A 26,841-nucleotide genomic window follows, 5' to 3' on the forward strand; every position below is an offset into this window, starting at 1 on the left:
CATCCTAGTGTTAAAAATAAGCCTAAAGAGCTGACTAGTGCCAGAGTTTCTGACGTCAGTGCCCTTTAAAGAGGTGATGTTAGCAGAGAGTCTGAACAGTATACAGGTGCAGAGATGGAGAGTGCCACTTTTCCCACACTGACTTTGATGGTTCTCCTCCTCAGCTGGGTTTGTTATGCTGACGAGGATACAGAGGCTCTCTCCTGCCCAGACTACCAGGAAGGTTTCGACGGCTCCTGCTACGAGTTTGTGGCTCTGCAGCGATCCTTTCTCAGCGCCCAAGGATGGTGTGAGCGAGGTGGAGGGCACCTGGCCTTCATCCTGAATGATGAAACACAACAGTTCCTTCAGAAGCACCTGCAGCCGGGGAAGGACTGGTGGCTTGGGCTGGCACCTGCGGCTCCAAACCTCACACTCGACTCTGCTGCCACTGAAGGTGAGAGGGCGCGTGGAGAGGCTTCTAGTGGCTTTATATAGATTTTTAGTGAGCTTACGTGCATCTGAGTTCTATAATGCCAGCTGCAATAAAAGTGCTAAATATTGTTCTTAAAAGCCAGTAACTTTCTCTGAAATCAACCATCTCAGTAGCTTTTGCTATTTGTGATCAATGATTCTATCTAATAACTGAGTTTATAATGATTATAACCTCAGCTGTTATCTCATTTGGCAGCTTGCATGTCCATCTGCATATGTATGTGTGATGTATGATATGTGCTTGTTTACTGACTGGCACATTTGGCTATCTCCCTCAAGCAGCAGGTGTAATGAGAGATATTTCTCATTCATTTGAGCATTTCTATAGATGTGCTGTCAAGTGGCTTGATTTACAAATGTGCCTTTATTTCTCCTCCACAGAGGATGAGCCTTTTATCATGCATTCACCCTGTCACCAGCTCAATGTGTGGCTTTGTTGTTTTATGATCCCTAAATTGCATCTTAACAATTAACTCACCAGGAAGAAAAGATATGGCGAACAAGGATTTCTTAACATTTGTAGCTCTAACATCCTCTGCAGCATCTTGTCTGAGAGTCAGAATTCAAAATAGAAGTTTAATCACACTAAATGGTGTAATTTTTTTTTTGTCCTTTTCCAGGTTCCCTTGCGTGGCTGGATGGCTCAGATGTAAGCTATAGTAACTGGGTAAACATGCCAGATGTACAAGCAGCCTGTGGACATATCCTGAGACATTCAGGCTTTCAGTGGGAAGCCACAGAGAACTGTAGCCAGGAGCTCAACTTTATTTGCCAGTTTGGTATGCACACTTACATAAATCAACACATAACATTAAACTTTAGTTGTATTTGCTCTACTTATATAAGTCTTGATTTCTTTTTTTTACCCCTCAGAATTTGGGAGATCTATCGCATGCGATGGCCAAAATGCAACACTGCAATGTGGTTCTGGTCAAGTTATAGAGATAGATGACAGCTTCTATGGTCGAAAAACAATTCACTACTGCCGATCCAAGCTCACAGCCTCGCCCTCATCCACACAGGAGGAGTGCAGCTGGATAGATGTGATGGACTCTGTAACAGGTATTAGGAATTTAAGTATTTTTACATGTAATAAAATGAAGATGACTATGATAGAAAAATAAAAAAATATATATCATAATGGATTTGGTTACTCCTCATTTACAATTCATTTTTTTAACTTGCAACCTGATACTTTGGTACAAATTATTAGAAATAATGATTGTTAGGCGTATCTGTATTTACAGTTAAATCTATGGGAACATTATATGTGTTTGTTAAAGCCACTTTTTAAAAAAGGGCCAGATAAAATTCCATTTTTGTTCAATGTGTCGTGTCAAACATGAAACCCCTGTGGCTTTAGACAAAAGGATTACACTTCTAGAAAAGACATTAGGCAAATCCCCTCCCAGGAGCTGAATAGATGGGCTTTGGGGTAAATATATATTCACATTCATATTAGTCTGGGATTAGTCAAGCTGCCGGAGTTCGTGCAATTACTCAGCAAATATTTGGTGTTACTTATTGTTAATACACAAGAGTTATTAGACCCTTTCATTAGAGGATTATACAAACACCAGCAAGATTATTTGAACCTAATAGGATGAAAACTGAGCATTGTCATTTACCTGACTTGTGTGTCTTTCCAGCCCATTGTCACGGACTGCAGGCTTGCCAGGCTCCGGCGGATCAGAGCTCTTTTGGTGAACCATGTCCTGTGCTGGGAAGTTACCTGTCTGTAGAGTACCACTGCAAACATGGTCTGAGTCTTTTCCTCTCTAAAATAATACTGTAGATCATCATTCTGGAGAAGAGTTGACAATATAACATCATTCTAGCTAGTTTGGAGTTAGACAAAGTTGTGTTTGATGTCGTCACCCACAGACTATGTACTGTATGTCTTGTGTTCTCCTTTTCGTGACTCAATTTCTCATCCTTCACCTTTCATCTACTTCACCAGCAGAGCTATGTAGCCTCTCAGGCTTAACTTGCAAGTTGACATTCAACTCAAACAAGTAACATGAAACATGTATTCATTTATTGATTTCCTCTCAGGACTCCACCTGTTGATGAGCAAGCTGGCGGCCGTCTTTGATAATGTCACCATCACTGTGAAGTGGCTTCTTCATCCTTTTGAGGGAAATCTCACATGTACCGTGAATGCTGGAGATGGCCACACTATTGATCCATACAGCCCAGCAGAGTAAGCAAGACTTTGCATTCAACCAGATAGACAGATTCTAACCATTGATGTTCTTTTCTTAAAGTGTGTTTAACCTTTCACTTACAGGATGGAGAGCACTATGATGCATAAATTCAGCCGTCCTGGCGTTTTCATGGTTGGAGTGGAGTGCACAACCAGTGACTGGCATGTCACAGCTCAGAAAGCCATAACCATTCAGGAGCCCATCAGAGAGTTTACTGTCATTAAGTGCTATAGCAGGAATATGTCAACAGGTGGCACTAAATGCAATGCACTCCATCATAGGCCTGTTCAGATCCAAGTTATGGTAGAGGCAGGTGAGTCATTGGAGCGCCGCAGGGGATAAATGCTTCCAATAAACAACTTCTCAGAAAATGCACTAATTTGTTTACCTTTTTTTAAACAGGTACAAATGTTTCCTACACAATTCAACATGAAGGCCATTTGGTTGCAAACTTATCCGTGGACAGAGGGATCACACCCCATAACATGACGCTAAGTGTAGAAGTGGTGGAGAATCTTGGACATGGCTGCCACAACTTGACTCTAACTGCCTCTAACAAAGTCACAGCCCAAAAAGTGTCCACTGATCTGGAGCTGTGTCTGCTGGAGCCTGTCGAAGGCCTGCAGGCCTCTGTGATAGCAGAGGAGGACGGTTGTCCCAACTCTACTGACCTCAACATTAGTGTGTCATTGGAGCGAGGAGCCCCTGTGGAGTTGCTCTTTACTCTTACTGGAGCCAGGGACTCTCTCTCAGAGACTAGAAACATGTTCAGTGGTAGCTTACAAGCTTATACGTTCTCCAACCCACTTGAAGGTACTTCCATCTTAAGCTGAAACACTGAATAGAAACACTCAGCCATAGCATGTCATACATGTACTCAGTGCTCTTAAAAAACTGTTTTGGTAAAGGATTGTTGCAGGTGAAGGTGCAAGCCATGAATGCCTTCTCCAGCTTTGATGTGGATGTGGACTTAGAGAGCGTACTTCAGGCATGCCAGAGTTACTCTGAACAATCACCAGATGAACATGAAGTCTCAGTATGTCATAATGATCTGTACACATATACATTATATGTCACCTAACATAAGATTATAAATATGTACAGGTGTTTCCATTACAGCACACTGACTTTGTTTTCATCTATAGACAGGTAATATGAGTGTCGATGACTCTCAGTTGAAAATAATTTCTACTCCAGACACTTTGGTTGACTACACTCAGAATGTCACACTGAGCGTGACTGGAACTGAATCATTACCCAGCAAAGGACTCACATTTGAATGGACATGTAGTAAGTACAACATTCAATTCACTGTTGAGCATTTTGAATGTGTTAAACTGTAATTAAAGTAATGACACGGGGTGAACACAATTAAAAGAACACAGTCAACAAAACAGTGTTTGTGACAGAGAGACCATTGTTAATTAAATATGAATTTTACATCAAACACAAAAAACCTGCCTACTCAGCTCTTGTATATGTGATTCTAGCAGAATCTAGGTTTCTGATTATTTGTCATGTGTGTCTTTGATTTCTCTGCATCCAGCCATCTCTGTTATTTCTGATCTTATTCCTAAGATCCCTCAATGTTTTTTCATACAGCTGGATTTGGTTTCCAAACTAAATCTGATTACCAGTAATGAATGAAAGGGCGGGAAAATAATTTATTCTTACCAGTGTTCAACTCGTGACTTTCATTTCAGCAGAAATGCTTTCAAATGCTTTCATGCTGCTTACATCATCATATTTTGACCACAAGATGATTACTAAGGTCTTCTAGAGTATTCTGCTTTCCAGGATATGATGTGCACATGTCATCACACTCACTATGTCAAACAGGTGTTGTCTCAATTGGATAGTTACTGGGTTGCGTTGTGTTCTTGTAATTTTTCCCCCTCATGTAAATATGCTATAGTGGTACTGTGATTTATAATATTTCTCTCTTTATACAAGTGCTGTCAACTGTATTTTAAAGTTCTGTTTCTGCTTCTTTCCATACAGAAAGAAACTGCAAATGCAAAAACAAAACAAAGGATGAAACTCATGTTATCAACAACGATTGCCTTCCAAATCCTTTTGATATTTACCATTACGCTTTAACTGTGCGGAGAACAACCTGGTTTAGGAAATCTGTCAAACTGGCTTCAGCTTCAAAGTGCATCATTGTTGCTCCAAAGGAATTCACAAACGTCACCATCAGGTAAAAGATTGTTTGCAAGGTTTCACATACAGCATTTCTTGTAGGGTTAGATATACTGTATGTATATATAATCAGAACAGTTATATGTCCACTTTTATTCTTGCAGTTGTGATAATTGTGCTTCAATAAATGTAAACAACCATGTAAACCTAAGACTGAGCTGTGTGACAACTTGCCCAGATGTAGTTTGGTTTATTGAGGACCCCAAACCTTTGACGGTAAGTCTGGAACAACACTTAAATAAATTTTTAAACTGTGGCATGAAAGTTTAATGTGTTAAACTATTTGATTTCACTGTTTACCTTATTCCAGGAAGACCTCGAGAAATGTTACTCCAGAGCAGGAAGAAGGCCACTTATTGAGAAGCAGGATGGAAACACTGAATATGTTGTCCACAGTCAACATCTGAAAGTTTCAAGGGACACGTTTCACAACATCAGTGTGATTGCTTATGGTGTGTTTTCATCCGATCATTTTTATGTGTAGATTAAGGGTTAGTATAAGTATTGGAGCCCTTTACATTATATATACAAAATCTATGGTGTTCTTTTTCAGGCAAGGAGGAGCCAGGTTTTGTCAAATACACTTTACCAGTACCAGGGCCGGAGCCAACTAACCCAGCTGCAACTGATGCCCCTACAAGCCCCAGCCCACCCTCATGTAGCATCTCTCCACTGTCAGGAACAGTTTTTGATGCCTTTGACATTTCCTGCAAACCAAGCTCTTTCTGCTCCACGGGATGTTTTTATTGCTTCAAAACGGACACAGGTGAAAACATGTAGAGTTGTCTTTGACTTTAATTCAGTTTTATACAAACAATAAAACTTTTACAAGGTAGAAAGAAAGCAAGAGAAGGTGGCAATAGGAGTATAAATATGTTAGCGGGAAGTGAGGCATAGGCAGATCAAAGTATGTTGATGCTGGAAGCAAATGTGCCATGTAATATGTGTTTGACACTAGAGGTCTGTTTTCATATTCGTATGCTGGAGGAAGAAAGTCCGCTGACCTTTGAAAGAATGTACCTTGCCCTAAAAATGAGTGCCTGTGATTAATTTCAATACTTTGACCATTTAACAACCTGTATGCAGATAGATAATCGAGAACAGTCTAAACTAAATTGTCTCTTTTATCTTTAAGGCAAACATCTGCGCTGCAGTAACGCACATGAGGTGAAATCTGTCTTCCTGCCTCTCGGAGATAAGAGCAACAATTACACTTTGTCTGTTGTGGTGACTGTAAAAAATGAATTTGAGAAAGCCACCACAATTGTATCCACTCAGGTTGGTCATTTCTTATTAAAATTTGGAAAAACAGGTTGTCCATATAAAAGTATAATAATAATTCAGTTAATTTGAATAATTCACAGCGACTGTTTGTGTTCCTCTAGGTGCTGAAAAGCAGCTCCAGCACCTCTGTGGAGGCTCTCCAATCTGCAGTGCAGGATAGTCTAAGTCAGTTAGAGCAGCAGGGTCTGCTCTCTGGTGTGTCTCTCGGACAAATATTCACTTCAGTATCTGATATGCTGAATGCAGAGGCCGGCCAGGATCAGAAAGATGCAAGGACGAAGGTAACAGAATGATTTGATCTGTGAGGCTTACAACTCGAACAGAAAACAACATGATGTTAATCAGCACTTCCTTCTTTTTCAGCTCAGAGAGCAAATGTTGACCAAAATGACCACAGTCCTGCTAGACTCACCCAGCAACACAACTCAGGAAGTGCAAGTGACAGCCAGAGCTGTGGCTGGACTCACTCAGAGCCCAGATGAGCTCAGTCCAGCTGCACAAGTACAGCAAAATATTTCAAATTATATGTCAGGATTAATGTCACAAAATAACAAATGAGGAAGGGGAAAAAAAAGTTGCTTCAAATTTCTAAGTATAGACTCTGCTTCTCTGTACACAGATCAACTCTAATCTTTTATGTTTCTTTATTTCCTTTCAGGAAGAAGCTGGTTCATTGTTGGTAGACCTCAGCTCCTCCCTCAACACTATCAGTGCTAATCAGAGCAGCAGAGATGATGGAGAAGTTGTGCAAGCAGCTACACCAATAGTTGAAGCAGCCAGTAATATCTTGAATGTTTCATCAAGTGTAAGGACCAAAACCACGACTGATAACTTGCTATATATCTGTGTTTCTTTACTCCTCTTTGGAAATGTTTGTTTATTCGTTTTCCACAATCATATAGTAACAAACATGACAAGAGAACACGACACAATACAAAACCAGTGCCATGACAAGAGATAGTACAATCTTCCATTTCAAATATAAAACATGCATATACACATTCCCCCCTTTTGGCAGCTCACAAAACCTTTGTGACTCTCCTTTGAGAGGGAAGCCTCAGATCGGTTAAGTCCCGCAGCATTATGATCACAGATGTTAAAGAAATATCCCGTGACAACATTTTTTCAAGAATATTCTCAACTTCAGACCACCACTGTCTAATCTTAGGACAAGACCATGCCATATGTACGAGCGTACCCGTTTCTAATTTACACCAGGGCATAGAGGGGATAGATCTGTTTTAATTTCTTTACTCCTCTATGGTCTTTTACCAAATAAGATATATATTGTGTGTTTTCCTCAGAAAAAAGTCTCAGATTTTCTGCTCACTGGGATAAACAATGTTCAAAGTGCTTTGCTGACAAACAAAAAGCTGAATGGAGACCCAGCCATCATCGATTCTGGTCAGATCAGTGTGTATGTCAACAGGTAAGAGATGACTGAGCCTGGCTAGAGCATGCACTTAACAATAAACTGCAGGTTGCTTAAATTCAATAATTTTGATTGTGCTTCCCACAGAGTGTCTCCAGAAAAGATACAAATGCAGGATATAAATGTCCAGAAAAACACCTCCTCCAGATTTTCCTTCCCCACACTGCCGGCTCATATCGTCTCTCCAGGGGAGCCGGTGGATGTCAGAGTAAGTGTGTACAAAATAAACATTTACAGTGAATTTAAAGATGCTGATGCAGCATGGTGTCAGTGTGGGCTGTATACGGTTTGGTTTCCCTCATTGTTGAACATCCATAGTGCTTGGACCAGGTAAAAAGGCAACAGTAAACTAGTTCATTCTGGTGAGCTAGTTCACTCCTCAGTTATTCTGTTATTTCACTCCTGCTAGTTCACTCCTCAGTTAATAACTCATTACAAATCTGCCACCTTATCTTTAACAGTTGCTTTCTCTATTATTTAATCTGACATCACCTACAGCTCTGGAACCAACAGAAAAACAAAAGAATAAGTAATCTGAGTCATAATTTTGCACACTTTGTCTTTTCTATATGCCCACCTCTTTCTAGATGATGAGTTTTGAGACAAATCCATATTCTTGGAAAGAGGAAAACATCACAGGAACAGTAGGATCCGTCTCTCTCACCAGAGTGAACGGCACCGTCATCCATGTAGAGAACTTACCTGAAGAGATAGAGGTACTATTTGTTTTAATAGATACTTTCAGTTACTTTATTTTGGATGACATTGCTAGACTTCAGAACAACGTGTTTGCTGGGTTTTTTAGATTCTCTTACCAAGGCTTGACATCGGGCAGGGGAACAGCACGGTCCTGGACCTTGCCAATTTCAGCACATTAATAATTGACATTCCCTCGCCGGACGTAACACTTGTGCTGAAAATGGAGCCGTCTGAAGACATTTCCTTCATGCTATTCCTGGAATACAAAGATTATCCAGATGATAAGAATCATGTGGCTAAGACTCGGATCCCAAAAGAGAATTCCACAGAAGGTACAATTAAAACTTACATGCCATAGCTGAAAGTCACATTTAAACTACTTTATATTACTGATTACTCATAACCATGATCAAAGTGACATTAATGCATTTTCCTGTACTATATATAATCACATTGTAGCTCATACATATCCACTGATATTACAATGTGTGTGTTTTTTTTTTTTGTATATGATCATGTCTGTTATTTTAACACAGAGGAAAAATATACCTGGGTGCTGAGTCCCAAAGACAGAACAGGAGATATTGGAGTGCACTACCTTGTTATGAAGCCAATTGTAGAGCCAGGCGTCAAATCCATTAACGCCACTGTCACTGTCATTTCCATTGCTGCTCAGTGCAAATACTGGAAAGAAACTGAGTCTTCTTGGAGTGAGGATGGCTGCAGGGTGAAAAAACAGATTTCACACTTTCACAGTGGTTATTATCAAAACATACTTGAAAAGTGAGCTGTTGGATGTTTAACCAACTGGTTTTCTTTCTTTTTTGTCTACAGGTTGGTCCACTCACCACACCTTTGGTCACTCAGTGCCTCTGTAACCACTTAACTTTCTTTGGCAGCTCTTTCTTTGTTATGCCAAACTTGGTGGACGTGTCACGTACCGCAGAACTTTTTGCTACGTTCACAAACAATCCTGTGGTGGTGTGTTTTGTGGGGGCCATCTTCACTGCTTATCTCCTTGTGGTCGTGTGGGCACGCAGGAAAGACATCCAGGACTCAGCCAAGGTAATTCTCAGTGAAGATTTTCACCACACATATAGTCTATGAAACCCTCAAAGTATCAGTGCCACTTCGTAACACCTCATTGAAAACTCGGAGACGCCACTGGACAATGTAAACTGTAAACTGCAGCATCCTTGTTTTGAGTTGAGCTGGCGACCTTTGTTTCATGTCTTGTTTACACTCTAACAATGGATCAAATATTATGAGCTCATTATGTTTTGTGCATTAAACCTTGTCCTACAAAGTAACAAGTGGGTACAACCATCAGTTGAATTTAAAGAAATATAACATATTGTATAAAAAGTACAACAGTGGGTATGTTTGTGTATGAGAGAGAACACCAGTGTGTGAATGATATCCTCCATAATCTAATGCCTTTTATTGCTTCATGTATCTTATATTTGATACTTAGCTGTATAGCACAAATCCCTGAACGCTGCTGTCTATGCATTCACTTTTAGGTCAAGATAACAGTTCTTGAGGATAATGACCCCTTGGCTGAGTATCGTTATATGCTGAATTTCAACACAGGACATCGGCATGGTGCATCCACCTCCTCTCAGGTCAGCAATGCCTGTTAAAACTGAGAGGGAGTCACAAAGACAAAACCTGTCTACTGCTTTATGTTGCACATTAGTCTATACTCTATCTTGATTGAGCTTTTTTGTTTGTTTGTTTCAGGTGACAATAACTCTGCTGGGTACAGAGGGAGAAAGTGAGCCCCACCACCTGACAGACCCTGAGAAGCCAGTGTTTGAGAGGGGTGGGGTGGACATGTTCCTGTTGACCACACACTTCTCCCTTGGAGACCTGCAGAGTATCAGGCTGTGGCATGACAACTCGGGAGCACATCCTGCATGGTATGAGTTTGAGGGCAAGACTAATAATAAAAAGTTAATACTGAGTTTATATTGTTGCTATAAGCATAGTAGATCATTGTTGGTGTTATATGCAGGTATGTCAACAAAGTAATGGTGCAGGATCTGGAGACTGGTCAAAAATGGCACTTCCTGTGTAACTCCTGGTTGGCTGTAGATGTGGGAGAGTGCACACTTGACAAGGTCTTCCCAGTTGCCACAGAGATGGATTTAAAGAGGTTTAGGTAAGACCAACTATATGTCTGGTCAAAGAAATTTTAGTTTATTTTGTATCATCGTCAATTTATCATTTATACTGAATCCAAATGTCCTTTTTCTCAAATACTTTCTAGCAACTTGTTCTTCATGAAGACAGCCAAGGATTTCCGTGACGGCCACATCTGGTTCTCTGTCATTAGTCGGCCTCCTTGCAGCACTTTTACACGTGTGCAGCGAGTGTCCTGCTGTTTTTCCTTGCTGCTGTGCACCATGCTGACCAGCATCATGTTTTGGGGCATCCCTACTGACCCTTCTGAGCAGACCATGGACTTAGGTAGGTACAAAACCCCAAAAGATTCAGACTATTTTATTATACAATAGAATACTTTACTCTAATCCAACCATACACACTGAGATGATGTGATGTGAGTATTAACAAAAAAAACAACAACATAATGATCTTTGTATTGAACTTTTGCACATCAATGACCTGTGGCTGGGAAAGTATAACTACAGCAGTAGTGCTAGAAGTATCCAAGTATCCTGAAAGAGCTTTCATTTAATCACATCCATTTAAACTTGATTTATTTTGCAGGTCACATCGAGTTCACCTGGCAACAGGTTATGATTGGAATACAAAGTTCAATCATCATGTTTCCCATCAATCTCCTCATTGTGAGTATCTTCAGAAATACCCGTCCTCGAGACAAGGCCACCAAAACTGACGCCTCTAAACAGGGCAAGACTGTTCGAGTTTCTCCCTCACAGACCTCTTCCCCTCAGAAAGAGCTGAAGGACATCACGCCAGACACTGTGATCAAGGTGATGAGCACCCTAACCAGTGATTTTAGAAGTAAGAATAACTTGTTCTACCCAACTGAAATGTGATCTCTCCTTTAGGACATAAAAAAAATTGCTCAGTCACTCTCAAAGGCCATGAAGAGTCCACTTCCTGACCTGGAGCTTCGGCCTGGTCAGCAGGCAGACATCAACACTCTGCTGTCTCTGGTGGAGGACATCATCAGACAACAGAACCGAGTGGCTGGAGACTTCTATACTGATGCCTCCAAGAGAGATTGCTCTATGATTCTCAGTTTACGTGCAGTTAATCTACAAGGTACAGTTCTGAATATCATGTCTTTCTAATTTTTATTGGCTGGTCTAATTGACCACAGTTAATATGATGGCCTTAACTTGATGACTTGATATGTTTTATTATTTTCTTCAGTATCAATTGGATTAAAGTATCGAACAAACTACATCTTTTATTTTGTGTATTTAGAGCCCAGAATGAAAACTTTTAGCACAATGCATCTGACATTTGCTTTTTGTGTTGACAGAAAACAGTGTATGGGGGAGCCCTGAGAAGACTTCAGATGAAGTTCAGAAGAAGAGCAACAACAGACGATACCTGTACAGGCAGCTGCGTCATGTTGAGAAGGAGCTGGGTTTGTTGGGACCATATCGTTTTCCAAACCCAGACAGCTACAACCGAGCCATGGAGCAGGTTCAGGGAATGAAGGGTCTACTGGAGTACCACCTCCCCTCGTCCAGCCTGGAAGGAGACCAGCTTGATGGCAGCCCCAGTCCAGAAGAGAGCATCAACGGAGACACAGCCAAGAAACGCCATCAAGGAGGGCTGCCATGGTGGTTTGTGTTTGTGGGCTGGATACTTGTGATTGCAACCAGTTGTGTGTCAGGATACTTCACCATGTTATATGGGCTGACATACGGGAAAGACCGCTCTATAAGCTGGCTGATCTCCATGGTGGTCTCCTTCTTTGAGAGTCTCTTTATCACTCAACCTCTGAAGGTGATTGGGCATTGCAGTTCATGGACAAAATATTCAGGAGGGATATGAAGACACTTATCATTATGAGGTCCTCTGGTATTAAAGTCTGAAAATCTTTCATCACAGGTTCTTGGTTTTGCTGCTTTCTTTGCTCTTGTTCTGAAGAAAGTTGACCAGGAGGAGTATGGAGAGCCTCAGATAGATGAGAGCCTGAGGAACACAAGTATGTCTTTTCCAGTTTTCTTTTATAGCTGCATTGTTTTCTGTGAAAAAACAAAACACAATGTATCAATACAGTTCTCCTCTCTTAGATGATCCTGACACAGTGCGTGCAGCAAGAAGAGACAGCACATGCAGTTTCTATCAGCCACCACCCCCCACTGACATCGAGAGGATGAGGAACAACATGATCAAAGAGCAGAAAGTCTTTGCTCTTATGAGGGAGATTCTCAGTAGGAGAAGAACTTTTACATAACAACAAGAATCCAATGTAATACATTTTGAGATTCTAATGTACGATATTTGTTTGTGATGCAGCCTACATGGGATTTATGTGGATGTTGCTCCTGGTGGCGTATGGTCAGAGGGACCCTAACGCTTACTTTCTGACCCAACACATCCGACAGAGCTTCAGTAGAGAGATCTCAGACAGTATGAGTATTCAGGATGTATTCAACTGGGCAAACACAACTCTGCTGAGCAACCTTTTTGGAGAGTACCCAGGTGAGTTTTAAAGTTATGACTGCATTGCATTCACTTTGAATTCATTTGAACAAATTCAAATATTTGTCTACTTTTGTCTTCTGACAAAATGTAAAGTAGATTGCCCAAACATACACAAAGGCTGTGTGTGGTTCAAAGTAACAATTCATTTGGACTGTGACAAATAAAATTACTTGAAAATCTGTCACAGGATTCATCACAGATGGAAATTCCAAGCTGGTGGGTAACGCTCGCCTCCGCCAGGTGAGGGTGCGTAATAACTCCTGCTATGTGGCTCCCTCCATGCAGCAGTCTGAGCGGGACTGCCACGCCCCATACTCATGGGACTTGGAGAATATGGGCTCCTATGGTCCAGGTTGGAGCCACTTTGAGGGTGATAACGCCTCACTGAACGTTCATAGCCCGTGGACATACCAGTCCCAGGGTAAACTGAGGGCCTACCCCATCTGGGGCAGCGTCACGCTCTACAGAGGAGGAGGGTTTGTGGTGGACCTGGGGCCAGATTTACAAAATTCCAGCAGGTAGGCATTTGTGATACATTAATGACCCACTGAAATGAACTAAGCAGAATGACAGACAGATAAGTGAAAAAATAAATCTACTAATCGACTAGTTAGTTCACTAATCAGTGTCTTCACACTTAAGGAGCCCTTAAGTGTGAAGAGATGCAGCTTTTCTTGGTGGCTTTTCTATCAGTATTAACTATATTCAGGTTTATTTTTGAGCTGTTATGACAGAATACGCATTTGAAAGGCGACACCTTGATCTCTAGCAACTTGCAATGGGCAGTTTTGACATTTTATAGAGTAAAAAAATCCCAAAAAACAAAACAATATTTAGGTGATGAAATATAATTGCAGATGATAGAAAGAAAACATAATAGAGATAAAGATCACATTTGCATGATAAATGATATAAAGTGATATTACTAAATCTTTGGATTTAAGTAAAGTTTTAAGTAAAGTTTTAAATTAGTGTAAAAATTGTCATACCAGTAATAGTAACGTCAAAAATGTTTGCGTTGCTGCCACCACCTCTCACACAGTTGGCTTCTGCATTAGCATTTTAGGTATAACATCAAGAAATCATTTAACCACGTTCCTTTTCTCTTTGTAGAACCCTTCAGTACCTTTTTGACAACACTTGGTTTGACGTGTACACCCAAGCAGTCTTTGTGGAGTTCACTGTGTACAATGCCAATGTCAACCTCTTCTGCATTGTCACACTCATGCTGGAGACCACGGCCATCGGTAAGCCGTCCACATTCACGCTACTGTGTGAGAGCTGCACAGAAACGTTTTATGAGAATCGTCTTGTCTGTCACTTTGTGTTTCCTCCAGGAGCTTTCCAGTTCCGCAGTGAGCTTCAGAGTGTGCGTCTTTACCAGTCGACCGGTGGCCTTCACATCTTTGTCATGGCCTCTGAAGCCATCTATTTTCTCTTCATCGTCTATTACATGTTTGTGCAGGTATGAATTTATTGCAGCTCGAATTTGCTACTATTACCAGTAATAATAATTTGGTTATACAAACTCCTCTCCTCCTGACAGGGAAAGCTGATGAAGCAGCAGAAATGGGCTTATTTCAAAATTAAGTGGAACCTGCTGGAGTTAGCGATTATCATTCTCAGCTGGAGTGCGCTGTCCGTCTTCATCAAGAGGACTTTACTGGGAAAGCGGGACATAGAGTACTACCAGAACCACAAAGACCAGTAAGCAATAAGAAAAACACACCCAATATAAGCAAGGAACATATCTTAACATTGGTATGTATGGAAGCCCTAAAAGGCCATACATACATACATTTTATTCCACCCGTTTTCTCGTGATAACGAGATAATTAATTTGAGATCTCGAGAAAACAAAATGAGAGTCTAGTGTATTGAATCAAATGCGCCTGTATTATAGAATGTATGGCAAATGCATGTAGTCCATGATACGGAGCGAGCAAACCTATTACGCCACTGTAAAATCCCTTTGATCCATAGTTTCTGACAAAGGTTTGTACACTTGATCTCAGGACCATGCTGACTGTTCACTCACTCAGAATCAAGCATATTTACTGTATCATTTTGGAGAAATTCACCCTCAAAGTTCATTATTTTAAATTGAAAAGGGCATTATGTGCAATATTTACTCTATTGTAAAATCCCTTTGATCCATAATTTCTGACAAAGGTTGATACACTTTGGCTAATCCTCACTCCAGTCCTGAGATCAAGTGTACAAACCTTTGTCAGAAATTATGGATTAAAGGGATTTTACAGTGGCGTAATAGGTTTGCTCACTCCGTATCACGGACTACATGCATTTGCCATACATTCTGTAATACGGGCGCACTTGATTTAATACACTAGACTATCGTTTTGTTTTCTCGAGCTCTCGAATTAATTATCTTGTTATCATGGGAAAACGCAGGAAAATTATCTCGTTATCACGGGAAAACGGGATGAATAACATGTATGTATGTATGGCCAGATTGAGAGACAGATTCTCTCACACTTATGAGAGAATCTGTTATTTCAACAAAATTTCAACGCGACTTTTCTCAAGTCATTCAAAACCTTTCTCAAAAGATCATTGCCTCTATGCTTTCATGTTCTGTTTCCAGATACGCCAGTTTCCACGAGACAGCCAAGGCTGATGCAGTGCTGGGGTATCTTATTGCCTTCCTGGTACTATTAGCTACAATCAAACTGTGGCACCTGTTGAGACTGAACCCAAAGCTGCATATGATCACGGCCACTCTGCAGCGAGCATGGACTGATATTTCAGGCTTCCTGGTGGTCATGACCATCATGTTCCTGGCCTACTCGATTGCTGTGAGCAGTTTCCCACACACATACTCTGTGAAATGGAACTTGTTCAAGAGGTTGGTTATTAATGCAGAGATGAACTTTTTACTTTCCAGTCTAACCTGATGTATGGGTGGAAACTGTACTCCTATCGGACTCTGCTGGATGCTGCACAGACCATGATCAGCCTGCAGCTTGGTATTTTTAACTATGAAGAGGTTGGTATGAGACTATTTTAACTGTATCACTGCACAGTATGGCAGCTGACCTTTTATCAGTGTGTGACTTACTCCTGATCTCTCAGGTTCTGAATTACAATCCAGTACTCGGTGCCTTTCTCATCGGCTCCTGCATCGTGTTCATGACCTTTGTGGTGCTGAACCTCTTCATCTCTGTCATTCTTGTGGCATTCAGTCAAGAGCAGATACATCACAAGGTAAATCACCCATGCTGAGTGTGAAATGTCTTGTTATGCAGATGCAGAAGAAATGAGATACTGTCTCTTGTGACTTGATACTGCCTGATTTATACATTTTACTCAATGATCTTACAGCCATCAGAAGAAGATGAGATTGTGGACTTGATGCTTATGAAACTCTGCAGTTTATTTGGACTCAAATGTAAGAAACAAGGAGGTGACTGCCCAGCTGAGAAGCCAGTTGTTTCATCTGCTTCAAACAATGGACTTTCGATGATTTCCCCTGGGAATATTCATGAGGGTTAATTTCATCCTCTACAGTCAAACAGAAGCTGAATATTATTAGACCTACAGATTGCTTCGCTTCAATTTTTGCCTGTCATAGCTTGCTTCGTTTATTAAAAACCAACATGTTGTTGCTTGCACGTCTAGAAATAATAGCATTTCTCTGCACTGCTGCAGATCTGTCACTATTGTAGGAGAGGCTGAACCGCCAAAAGTAGGTGGATAATCCTCATGCTATGCAATGATGTGCTGTAAGGCTGCAGTATATTTTGTTAAGCAAATAAATGCAAGTGTTCTGTTGCTAAATCTTTATGCTTTTATTCCATAAAATACAAGTAAAAGTGTATTTGCATCAGTCTGTTTTGTTCAACAATGGGCTTTATATATATTACGTTATATATTTCCATCAGCCTCATCTTAAATTCGACAGCAATGTGCAGTAGTAGATAGTAGCATGCTCACAGTGTTGCAGTTATAGATACCGTTACATTTATCACAAGTAGACAAATAATATTTAATTTTAGTGGTATACAACAACAATTATAATAAAACTTTCAGTATTGGACATTTCAAACAAAGAAAGACCCACTTCACGAAACACGAAACACACAACACTGCAGTGTCACATTAATACACTGATGCAAATAAGTAATATTGTGTTCTGTCCTGCAAAGTTTGCATAGATTCAAATACAGTTTTCCACAGGTAGGTGTGTTATTTAATACACAAGCATGAGGCCGTGGAACTACAGACATTTTCAGGTAAAACATTGTCATAACCATAAATATTCTTCATTTATTTGACAGTAACCACAGATATAAAAAAAAAATCTCCTTCTCACCCCGGCGGGGTGGTATCTGTGTCATCTCCAAGCTCGGGTCCTCTACCAGAGGCCTGGGAGTTTGAGGGTTCTGCGCAGTATCTTCGATGTTCCTAGGACTGCACTCTTCTGGACTGAGGCTTCAGATGTTATTCCTGGTATTTGCTGGAGCCACTCTCCCAGTTTGGGGGTTACTGCCCCAAGTGCCCCCACTACCACGGGGACCACGCAACCCTTGACCTTCCACATCCGTTCCAGCTGCTCTTTCAACCCTTGATACTTCTCAAGTTTATATATAAATAACAAAGAAAACAACAACCTCAAACATCCTGTAAGGATGACTCATGACCTCTCCTCTCCTCTTGTCTCACTCGCCTTTTTCTTTTCAGTTTGGAATCAGAGGACTTTTTTTTCTTTTTCCCACACACACACACACACACACGTGTGAAATCTGTGTTTCAATCCCACAGACACACAATATATATATATATATATATATATATATATATATATATATATATATATATAAACAATTCATCATCTGTTGAACAGAAACGATCCCGACGTAAGGTGTACGTATTGCGTCACCTGCGGGGGCGTGGCTCGGTGCGAGCAACTCGGGTCGTCTGCTGACAACATGCGTCGTAGGCGGACCGAGGAGGGACTCAGCAGCCAAGTGACGGCGGAGACGGCAAAGCAAGCAATAAGGACAGAGTCAACTCTGAGCCACAGTTGTCTGAAGACAAGTTGTTTGAAAGCTTTTCTGACAGTCAGGGAGAAAATAATATCGTCCAGCGACGTCACGCTGTTTCTGAGTGAGGGTGTCCGGTTTCTCAGACTGAGGGATTGCGATGCCCTCTGACTTTATCTCCCTTTTCAGCGGGGACCTCGACCTGAATTCTCCCAGATCCTTGTACTCTAAAGGTAATGCCTTCCCTTATGTTTTTTTTTTGTGCTCTGTTTGTCGCTTATGTTTATGTTTCTACTCACTTTGCTGTAGTTTGTGAGTTTGTGCGTGCGTAACTTATCCACCTACCCGTGTTTGCGCCTATCTGCGTTCAGCCCCCTCAGTGTCATTTTTCTGTGAACTGCCTCCCCTGTCACATGCCTGCTGATAATACTGTGGACTTCATATTTGAACCTCTGTACACACATGGTGTCCTTCAGCTTTCACTCTTGTGTTTGTTTGTTTTCTGGAGCAAGGTAAAGTAGCTGTATTTTCAAACTGAATCCCACAGCAGCTGGGTGCGCACCGGTCAGACAGGTTTATTTCCCCCCCTGCCAGCTGAAGAGCAGGGCTGTATATTTTCTGTGGGTGCCATCAGTGTCTCCCGCCCCTCCCCCCTTCCTGGGGCACCACCACACGTACTACACTGGCCCTGAGAGTGGTGCTACCGGGCCCATAAACATAAACTGTGTCATCATCAGTATGAGAGAGCCTCACGTAGAAAAACTGAGTTGAACTCTGAAAAAATCTTCAGGGAGATTAGGTTTATTGTTGCATGCTTACTCACAGCAAACGTTAATAATATGAATTAGTTTATCCATTAAAGGTCCAGTGTGTAAGATTTAGGAGTAGTTCTTTGTAGGAATGGATGATACAATATGTTTTCATTAATGTATAATCCCCTGAAAATAAGAATCGTTGTGTTATTCCTTAAAATGAGCTCTTTATATCTACAAAGAGAGCGGGTCCTCTTCCATGGAGTCCACCATTTTTGTACAGTAGCCCAGAACAGACAAACCAAGCACTGTCTTTACATATAGCTTTTTGCTTTTTATGTACGTTTCACAGCCTGAGTTTGTCCGATGTGGGTGTGATCTGCAACACGCCACTAAGTCCTACACACTGGACCTTTTTTAGTTTTAGTTTTCAGTCAAACATATATTTGGAAAAATGCTAATTTGCATGATAAAAACTGATCGTTTTATATTTTTAGGGAATACAGATGTGTTTTTAGCTAAGTGTAAATAAATAGTACATCCATCATGACTGTGTGCAAAGCTAGCAAATGCTTTTTAAAGGCAACGTCAATACTGAGAGAAACAAAATTAAATTAAAAACATAATAACAAATGCATTTAAAATGATCCCTATTGTCGACCTGTCAGAGGCTATGTATAAGTGTGGCATCTCTGATATGAAATATATAGAGATCCAGATCTATGGAGCATTGGTTGTCAGGAAAATAAGTTGTTTAAAATGTGTAAATAATGTTTAAAATTACCATAATTTAAAGGTACAGTGTGTTTATGTTTATTATTATGTTTATATTTATATATTTGTGTTTAATCACCTGAATATAAGAGTCATTGTGTTTTAGTTGTCTTAAAATGAGCCCTTATATCTACAGAGAGAGCGGGTCCTCTTCTGTGGAGTCCGCCATGTTGAACCGCCATTATTATACAGTAGCCCAGAACACACAAACCAAACACTGATCTAGATATGTGTCTTTTGCTTTTATTGTCAACTTGGCAGCCATAGTTTCTCTTACATGCTTGGAAGTAGAGGGTGAGATGTGGGAGAGTATTAATTTGGTTGCAATGTGCAGCTTCACTGCTTGGTGCCACTAAATCCTACACACTTGGCATTTAAAAACATCAAATAATCCTTCCCAGTGTAATTCTAATCTAATTACACTTTATTTCACATGTAATCTGGGCTGATTATAGTTTCTATTTTTTTGTAATCTGCTTGCATAATCCATGTAAGGACAGGACTGATAATATTTTATTGATGGCAGTGCCACCGTGGATTATCAGCCCCACTGCTTATCAGTCCAATTCTATTTAACTCAGTTTTCTGTGTGGGAAAAAAAGTAGGCCTACACAGGTTTGCAAATGTTGAATTGTTTAACCGCCGTTTAATACAAGACCAGTTAGCCTGAGAGCTAATTGTAGCAACAGTTTGTCATCATCTGAAATTAAACATGCCGTCATTGATTAAAAGGAACTGATTAGCTAATGTGGCATTTGAAAAGAATAGAATATAGAATGAATAGATACTGATCTTAGAGGGGAAAGTCTTGTTTCACTCAAGTTTTTTCATGCAGGTTAGCTCAGTCAGTAGAGCATCCGCCCCATGTTCAAAGGTTCAGTCCTTGCCACGGCAACCAAGGGTTCGAATCCAACCTGTGGCTCTTTCCCGCATGTCATACTCATACTCTCTCTCCCCACATTACCTGAAATACACACACACATACACACACACAAAGACGTGCAAATGTAGAGCAACACACAGAGCGGCGCCCTGGGAACAATTAGGGGTTCAGTGCCTTGCTCAAGTGCACCTCAGCACTGCCCAGGAGGTGAACTGGCACCTCTCCAGCTACCAGTCCACCCTCCATACTTTGGTCCATGCTGGAATTTAGCCGGCCAAGCCAAGTCCCTACAGACTGAGCTGCTGTCGCCCCATTTGATTCTGATGAATAAGACAGTTGGAGACCAGATTCCCATCCCTCGTATTTAGTTAATACCCAACACTGAGCATATTTCATGTCAGCATGTTCAAGTGAGTGAGTGCACAAGTTCTCAGATGAACCATTTCTTTTTAAGGATCGGTTCAGGAAAATTCTGCCAAAAACAAACAAACAAACAAAAAAAAAACCTTTTCTTACCATTAGCTGTATCTAGACTCTAAATGCCCCGTTTTTGGGCAAATTCATAGTTGATATGCTATGTTAACAACAACAGCCCTGAATATACTTCTATTATGGCTCAAAGCAGGGAGAAGATAAATGTGTGTTGATTAGGCCTATACTACAGAAAAAGATGCAATGTTTGCAAACTACAATGTAAAAAAGTAAAAAGGTAACAAGCCCCAATCCTGCAATATTATTCAGAAATTGGTAAAATAATTTTGTAATTTAATCAACTGACTGGAGAAAAACAGACAGACAGTTTTCAAACATCAGCTTTGACTCACTATACTATTTATTGACTCCTTCAGTTTTACTTTTGATTCATCAGAAAGCCTCTTGTTTGCAGACTTTCACCATTTCTTGTGTACCATATAAATCAGCTGAAATTCTGTTGTGATCTAGATCAATTGCAACTTGTTCTTTAGCCGAGCTTGTTTGCAGACTAATCACACTATTGTGCATGTGTGTCAGCATAGGTGACTGCACTGTGTGTGAAAGGTGAGGTTAGTTTTACATCTTGCCGACAAGGCCAACTCTCCTCCCGGTTGTCTGCAGGATTTCTCTCATGGTTGAAAAGAAAAATCCCATTCATCAATTCATAATTCCTTAGATCCTCAGTACTGACAACCCATACACCACACTTTATTTTTAAGATAATATAGAGTAGATTGTAGCAGCTTAGCTGTATTCCTTTATTTCTGCTTTTTTATTGTTTTCTCAGGCATTTTTCCAGAGAGCTACATGGGAAAGTTAAACCACGACGAGGAATGCATATTTTTAGCAAAACAAGAAGTCCAGGGAATACTAAGGAAAAACAGCCCACTGTAACAATGGCACTCAGAACAGGAATGCTGGTCATACTTTTTTTTGCGGTTGGTAAATGACTGCGGGTTAATGGACGTCATAAAATGTCTTCCCACCAGTTTCACATCAAAGGTGAAGAATGTTATGGCTTTCCCATAAGTTCTGCCAGACCTGGGTTAGTGATTGTAGAACCCAAGATCTCGACATAGTTTTGTTTTTTTCATATTGACACCCACCAAAGCCTTGGTCAATCATTAACTCTCTGGCTGCTCTGTGTGTAAACCTGGGCTTAAATAGCACTCTATTAATATTGACTCTGCTGTGTTAAGCAAACTTAGCGGCATGCGCTTAAAAATACTTGATTGCCTTGAAAGCTTGTTGATATCTGATGATGAAAGAAAAATCCAGTGGAGGGAAAAGATCTGAAAAATAAGGGAAAGTGTATGTGGAGTTCATAAATGTGCCAATAAGGTCAGTGTCTTTTCATTACATAAGTCAGTTTGGGACTCTTGACTCCTGTGAGATCATTGTAAACATCACGAGAAAGAGATAAGTGTTCTGCAGTCAACCATAACATTCTTTATGGTGTGTCTTTACATCAACCCCAACCTGTTCTGCACACTTCAGACAGTTAAGCTGGTATAGTGTTGCGCAGGTGTCACCACTGATGCAGTCTTTATTCCCTGTTTAAAAGCATAATGTGAAGAAACAACCTGAATTGCTCACAAACTTCTGATTTAAATAAGGCAGCTCCAGCATTGACTGATTTGCATTAGCACATTGGAGCACATGTGCATGCTACACGTAATCATTTACTATTGTTTTTAAGGTCCAGTGTGGCTCTATTCACAGTATATGGCAGAAAGTTTTCGTTGCTTTAGATTGCTATATCTAAATATACTCAGGTCCACCATGTTGAACTGCCATATTTCTACAGTAGCCAAAAATGGACAAACTAAACACTGGCTCTTGATAGGGCCTTTCACACCGCTAGACGCCACTAAGTCCTTCATACTTTAAGCCTTTTTTTTACCAGTTCAACAGTTAGTTGTTTACAAACCAGGGGCAGCATATTTGTTATTATAAGTTATAATTTAGTAATGAGTCAAATGTAAAGCCCGAATAATTTTATGGGATATCAAGCGATATATACTGTATTCAGTGGAATCATATTCAGTGTTATGGTTCAGTATTTGTAAATTGTGTCTTCTTGACAAAATAAGAAGATGTAAATTACTCACATCTCCTTACCTTCTAAATCTGTTCGATTAATCATTAACACTAACCAAACCTCAGTAAAAAGACTAATCAGGCCCAGGTCAAAATATCATCTTCTCTGGTATTTACTGCACACTTGTGACTTTGTTTTGCCGCAGCAAATCAGTGTTTAAGTGGTTTAACCCGTTGAAGCTGTAGCGCCTGATTCCAATATTGAAGTGTGTTCTGCTACAATATGGTAATTTTATACTATACTAAGATTAGATCCAAAAAATAATTTAGAAAATATCAGATAATAATGAGTAAATATCTGAAGAAATATCAGTAAACTGTTAGAAGATGATCAGTAAAATATACAGCAAAGATTAGTCCAAAGATATATAAATATTAAAATACTGCAACATTAGTAAAATATCTAAGAAATACACTGAATCTTTTATTTTTGTATGCTGCGGTCACTTGAGAACCACGATTTACTTTAGTGATACTTGCACTGCTGAGTTAATATTTCATTTTGTGTCAACGTCTGTGGATTTTATATGCCTTGCCAGAAAAGACAGACCATCTTTGGACCATAAAATATGTATATTTTGTACCTGACAGTTTTGTATGTGCTCCATAGTGCACTATATAGTGAACAGATTTTATGATCTGCAGTAAAGTTAACAGCAAACCCATAAGAGCTCTAAAATACGTCAAGTATGCTGCCTAGTTTTTCAACTCTGTCAGACATTTTTGTGAGTAGGCTATCTTGACTTGGCCTATTTTATGTTAGCGGGTCAGTTGTGTTTATGAAATGTAAGCAGATCTCTGCTTACCCTGAAGCAGCCACAAACGCATATCTGCTGTTGAACTGAGTTTATCTTCTGAGTAAATGTTGCTGTGGAGCAGGGTATCACTTAGAAAAACTACAGTGCTGTGCAAAGTAGAACAAGATGCGTTTTGAAGCTGCATTTTCTGCTGTTTCTGTTTTATTTCTATCCATCAAAGTGTTTCAGTGACTCCTCTGGCATAAGGATTTACAGTCCAGCATGATTTCTATTTATTAATCTATTCATTAAAAAATGGTACATTTCAGATTTAGCTGGCTTAGTTTGGACAAAGTCGAATACATCGTCTGAAGTGCAGGAGGCCGTGATGCCTAATGATTTTGCTTCCAATCAACTTGTGAAAGATTTATCACACTCTCCTGTGAAAAACCCAAAGCACCTGTGAGATCTAACATCCACACCTTCTGTTTTTTTCCAGAGCAAGATGATTCTGAACTAAGACATTAAATATTAAGTGTGGCGAATCTTGGCTGGCAAGAGTCTTTCCGTTGGCAGAAGTAGCCGTTAAGGTGTCAGGAGCTCATAACTAGGCTGTACACGTCGTGTTGCCAGAGTATTTCCTGGCTCAAATGGAGGGAGAGGTGACTCTTGAACTGTCATTTATTGTAATTATTTATAAGTCTGATAGGTTTGTAGTCCCTGTTTGCCAGCCAGCCTGCCTATAGGATGTAAATCATCTTATATCTGGAAAAACTAAAAAAACAAAGTGTGTTTAAATATCTAGATGGGTTGTGTTTATGATATAAATAAGTTTCACAGGCCATTTACCATTTACGCATAGCATAACTTTTTTTTTTTTTTTTTAGTATGGTGCTTAAAATGAATACCAGAAACCAGAAAATCAGCTTTGTGTAATGTAATATTCCAGCCCTCACTTTTTGAAGCTTATCATGTTCAGTTTTTGTTGAGACTGTGCCAGAAAGCTGTTGAATCAACTGTTTGATCTTTTTCGAGGGTTTCGAGTGTTGTGGTTGTGTATCGTATGTTTGATTGCAATATATTAAAATAGACTTCAAATTGAAACCAGTTGACTTTCAACATCCGTACTCTTGACTGTGCCCCTCGCTCAACATCAGCTTCTTTCTGCAGTCATTGTCCCATATGCTGTCTACTACAAACCTACTGCGCCTTGTTAGTAATGTGAAAGATGCTTTTAATGGCCAGCAGTCACTGGCTCCTGCATCTCATTGTATTGGTATTTTTTCAGCAGCACCCTGAAATGATTAGTGATCACTGACGCATTTCATGGACACATGGGTCAACAAGGCATCAAGCTTTGACACAGGAGACCACTGAACGTTTCCCATTCCCAACCATTGTTTTTTGTGTTTGTATGACGACGATCAATCCATAACCTTAACCACATGTTTATTGTTGTAACCATGACAACAAAGGTCCACTTACTTTAATGGAGTAGTCATTTTAACCCAAACCACCACATTTCCCTAAACTTAACCAAGTCGTTAGCGTCCTTAAACCGAATCAAACCTTAACCATAGTGTACTCACATCATTAAACAGATTTGGAAGCTGATGATCAGATGTTTGGAATTTGTACTTGGAAAATGACTTGCATCATGACTCAAGTACCAAAATAGTCAGTCAAATAGTTAATTAACTGACTAATAGTTGTGGCTCTGATATAAGTCTGTGCATTTCTACACTTTTTAAAACACAGTGGATGATTGGGTCTTTTAAAAAAAGTTTTTTAACTTTTCTGCACGTTGGGTTTTCTGAAAATTTTCCACAGCTCCGTTCCAAAATTTTGGACTGGTAATGATCTCACCGTACTAAGACAAATCAGGTGCCTCAGGTGTTTTTTTTCCTCCTGCCATGAATGTTTAAGACACCCTATAGCTGATCAAGCATTACCAAGAGGATTTGTTTTCTGTCAAGGATGAGAATGTCTTCGCTGTGGTCAAACAATCCGTCCTATGGCCTGATGTTTGTGGTATCTCAGTATCCTGTGTTTCCTCTTTTTTTTTCTGAGTCGTCTGCCGCTTCCTCAGTAGACTGGCAGGGTTGGAATGAATAGAAGCACCGGGCTGGCCCATTTCCCCCTGCATCCTGTCATTGTTGGTATTTTTTCTTACTGTCTTTTATTGAAGTGGCACTAAATGATTTGGATACTAAAGCCAGGGGAAAGGATGATAAATTATTGTAACAGAGAGATTCTGTCAGTTGAAAACAAAAGGAACACCTATGGCTTCTCTTTGTTAACTTGTAAGTTGATACCTTTATCAAGATAATACTGTATTGTTTGGAAAAAGAAGGTGACGTTGAAGGGGCACTAACCAACTGTGTGTTGTACGTACACACACACTTTGATTTGGATGATTGAAAATATTGACAAGTTTATGAAATTAGGTGTCAAAATCAGGTAAAATGAGCAGTATTCTCAGCTCCAGGACTTTGGGGGCATGTCCACTGAATGCACTAAAGCAGCAGTTTTGAAGCGACTGAAACGTGTCAGATGAGTTCATAAAATGACATGACTAACTTTGAAACACTCGTGATTAATTAATCTCTATCTCTCTTCTAGGGGTTCGGTGGTGTGTCATTGCTCCACCCTTTAGGACCGCCCAAAAAATCCACATTTCATTAAAAATATCGTTCAAAATTCTTTTCACATGTTTGCGGCAACTATTTTCCAACATACTTAATGTGTTTTGAAAGAAATCCCAGAATTGCCTTTACACTGACTTTAAGTGTTGTAGAACTTCATCTGTGAATATATCTTCTTAACATTAACACTGAGCAAGAGCTTCCAACCAACATCATTCAATAGATTTGCTGTTGTTCTGCAAACCATGAGAATTAAAAAGATGTTAAAATTACAAACAAACATATAAATTCCATTCTGGATTTTTATTATTACTGAACCTAAAAATGACAAATGAAAGTATGAAAAAGATTTGACTACTACAAAAAGAACCAGGACAGACAGAAAGTGAAGGACTATTGCATGCTGAAGAAAATGAACAATGTAACTTTGGGATCTTCCAAATCTAAAACAAGAAATTAAGATGATATGATTATAAGGATATATTGTTGGAAACCAAAAAGAAAAGTAGACACATGTAT

General features: G+C 40.0%; 2 protein-coding genes across 3 annotated transcripts in view; both read left to right on the plus strand.

Moving 5' to 3' along the window:
• The first annotated feature begins 114 nt into the window (after window positions 1–114).
• On the plus strand, window positions 115–16,636 carry LOC104930107 (polycystic kidney disease protein 1-like 2). The gene is made up of 38 exons (XM_027281341.1): window positions 115–436; window positions 1,095–1,253; window positions 1,348–1,536; window positions 2,124–2,234; window positions 2,530–2,677; window positions 2,765–2,994; window positions 3,084–3,494; window positions 3,590–3,717; window positions 5,194–5,335; window positions 5,437–5,541; window positions 6,019–6,161; window positions 6,269–6,448; window positions 6,531–6,668; window positions 6,826–6,977; window positions 7,465–7,596; window positions 7,687–7,807; window positions 8,187–8,315; window positions 8,405–8,630; window positions 8,835–9,025; window positions 9,133–9,363; window positions 9,822–9,923; window positions 10,042–10,220; window positions 10,316–10,462; window positions 10,571–10,770; window positions 11,032–11,258; window positions 11,337–11,553; window positions 11,777–12,249; window positions 12,355–12,451; window positions 12,540–12,680; window positions 12,766–12,951; window positions 13,142–13,472; window positions 14,068–14,201; window positions 14,292–14,419; window positions 14,501–14,661; window positions 15,560–15,770; window positions 15,860–15,961; window positions 16,048–16,179; window positions 16,297–16,636. The coding sequence occupies exons 1-38, from the start codon at window positions 115–117 to the stop codon at window positions 16,465–16,467; spliced, it is 6,927 nt and encodes a 2,308-aa protein (XP_027137142.1). The 3' UTR covers window positions 16,468–16,636.
• Window positions 16,637–17,897: 1,261 nt separating this feature from the next.
• Window positions 17,898–26,841, plus strand: part of nfat5b (nuclear factor of activated T cells 5b) — a 33,708-nt gene continuing 24,764 nt past the window's right edge. Inside the window, exon 1 of one of the 2 annotated variants that reach the window (XM_027281364.1) lies at window positions 17,898–18,190. Coding sequence is in view for 1 of the 2 variants with exons in the window: in XM_019270511.2 (XP_019126056.1) it covers window positions 18,118–18,190 (73 nt within the window). In the remaining variant the exon portion in view is untranslated. The remainder of the gene's footprint in view (window positions 18,191–26,841) is intronic. The other variant, XM_019270511.2, reaches the window with a different exon arrangement.

The sequence above is a fragment of the Larimichthys crocea genome, chromosome VIII (assembly GCF_000972845.2).
Source record: "Larimichthys crocea isolate SSNF chromosome VIII, L_crocea_2.0, whole genome shotgun sequence".
Classification (NCBI taxonomy): Eukaryota; Metazoa; Chordata; class Actinopteri; family Sciaenidae; genus Larimichthys; species Larimichthys crocea.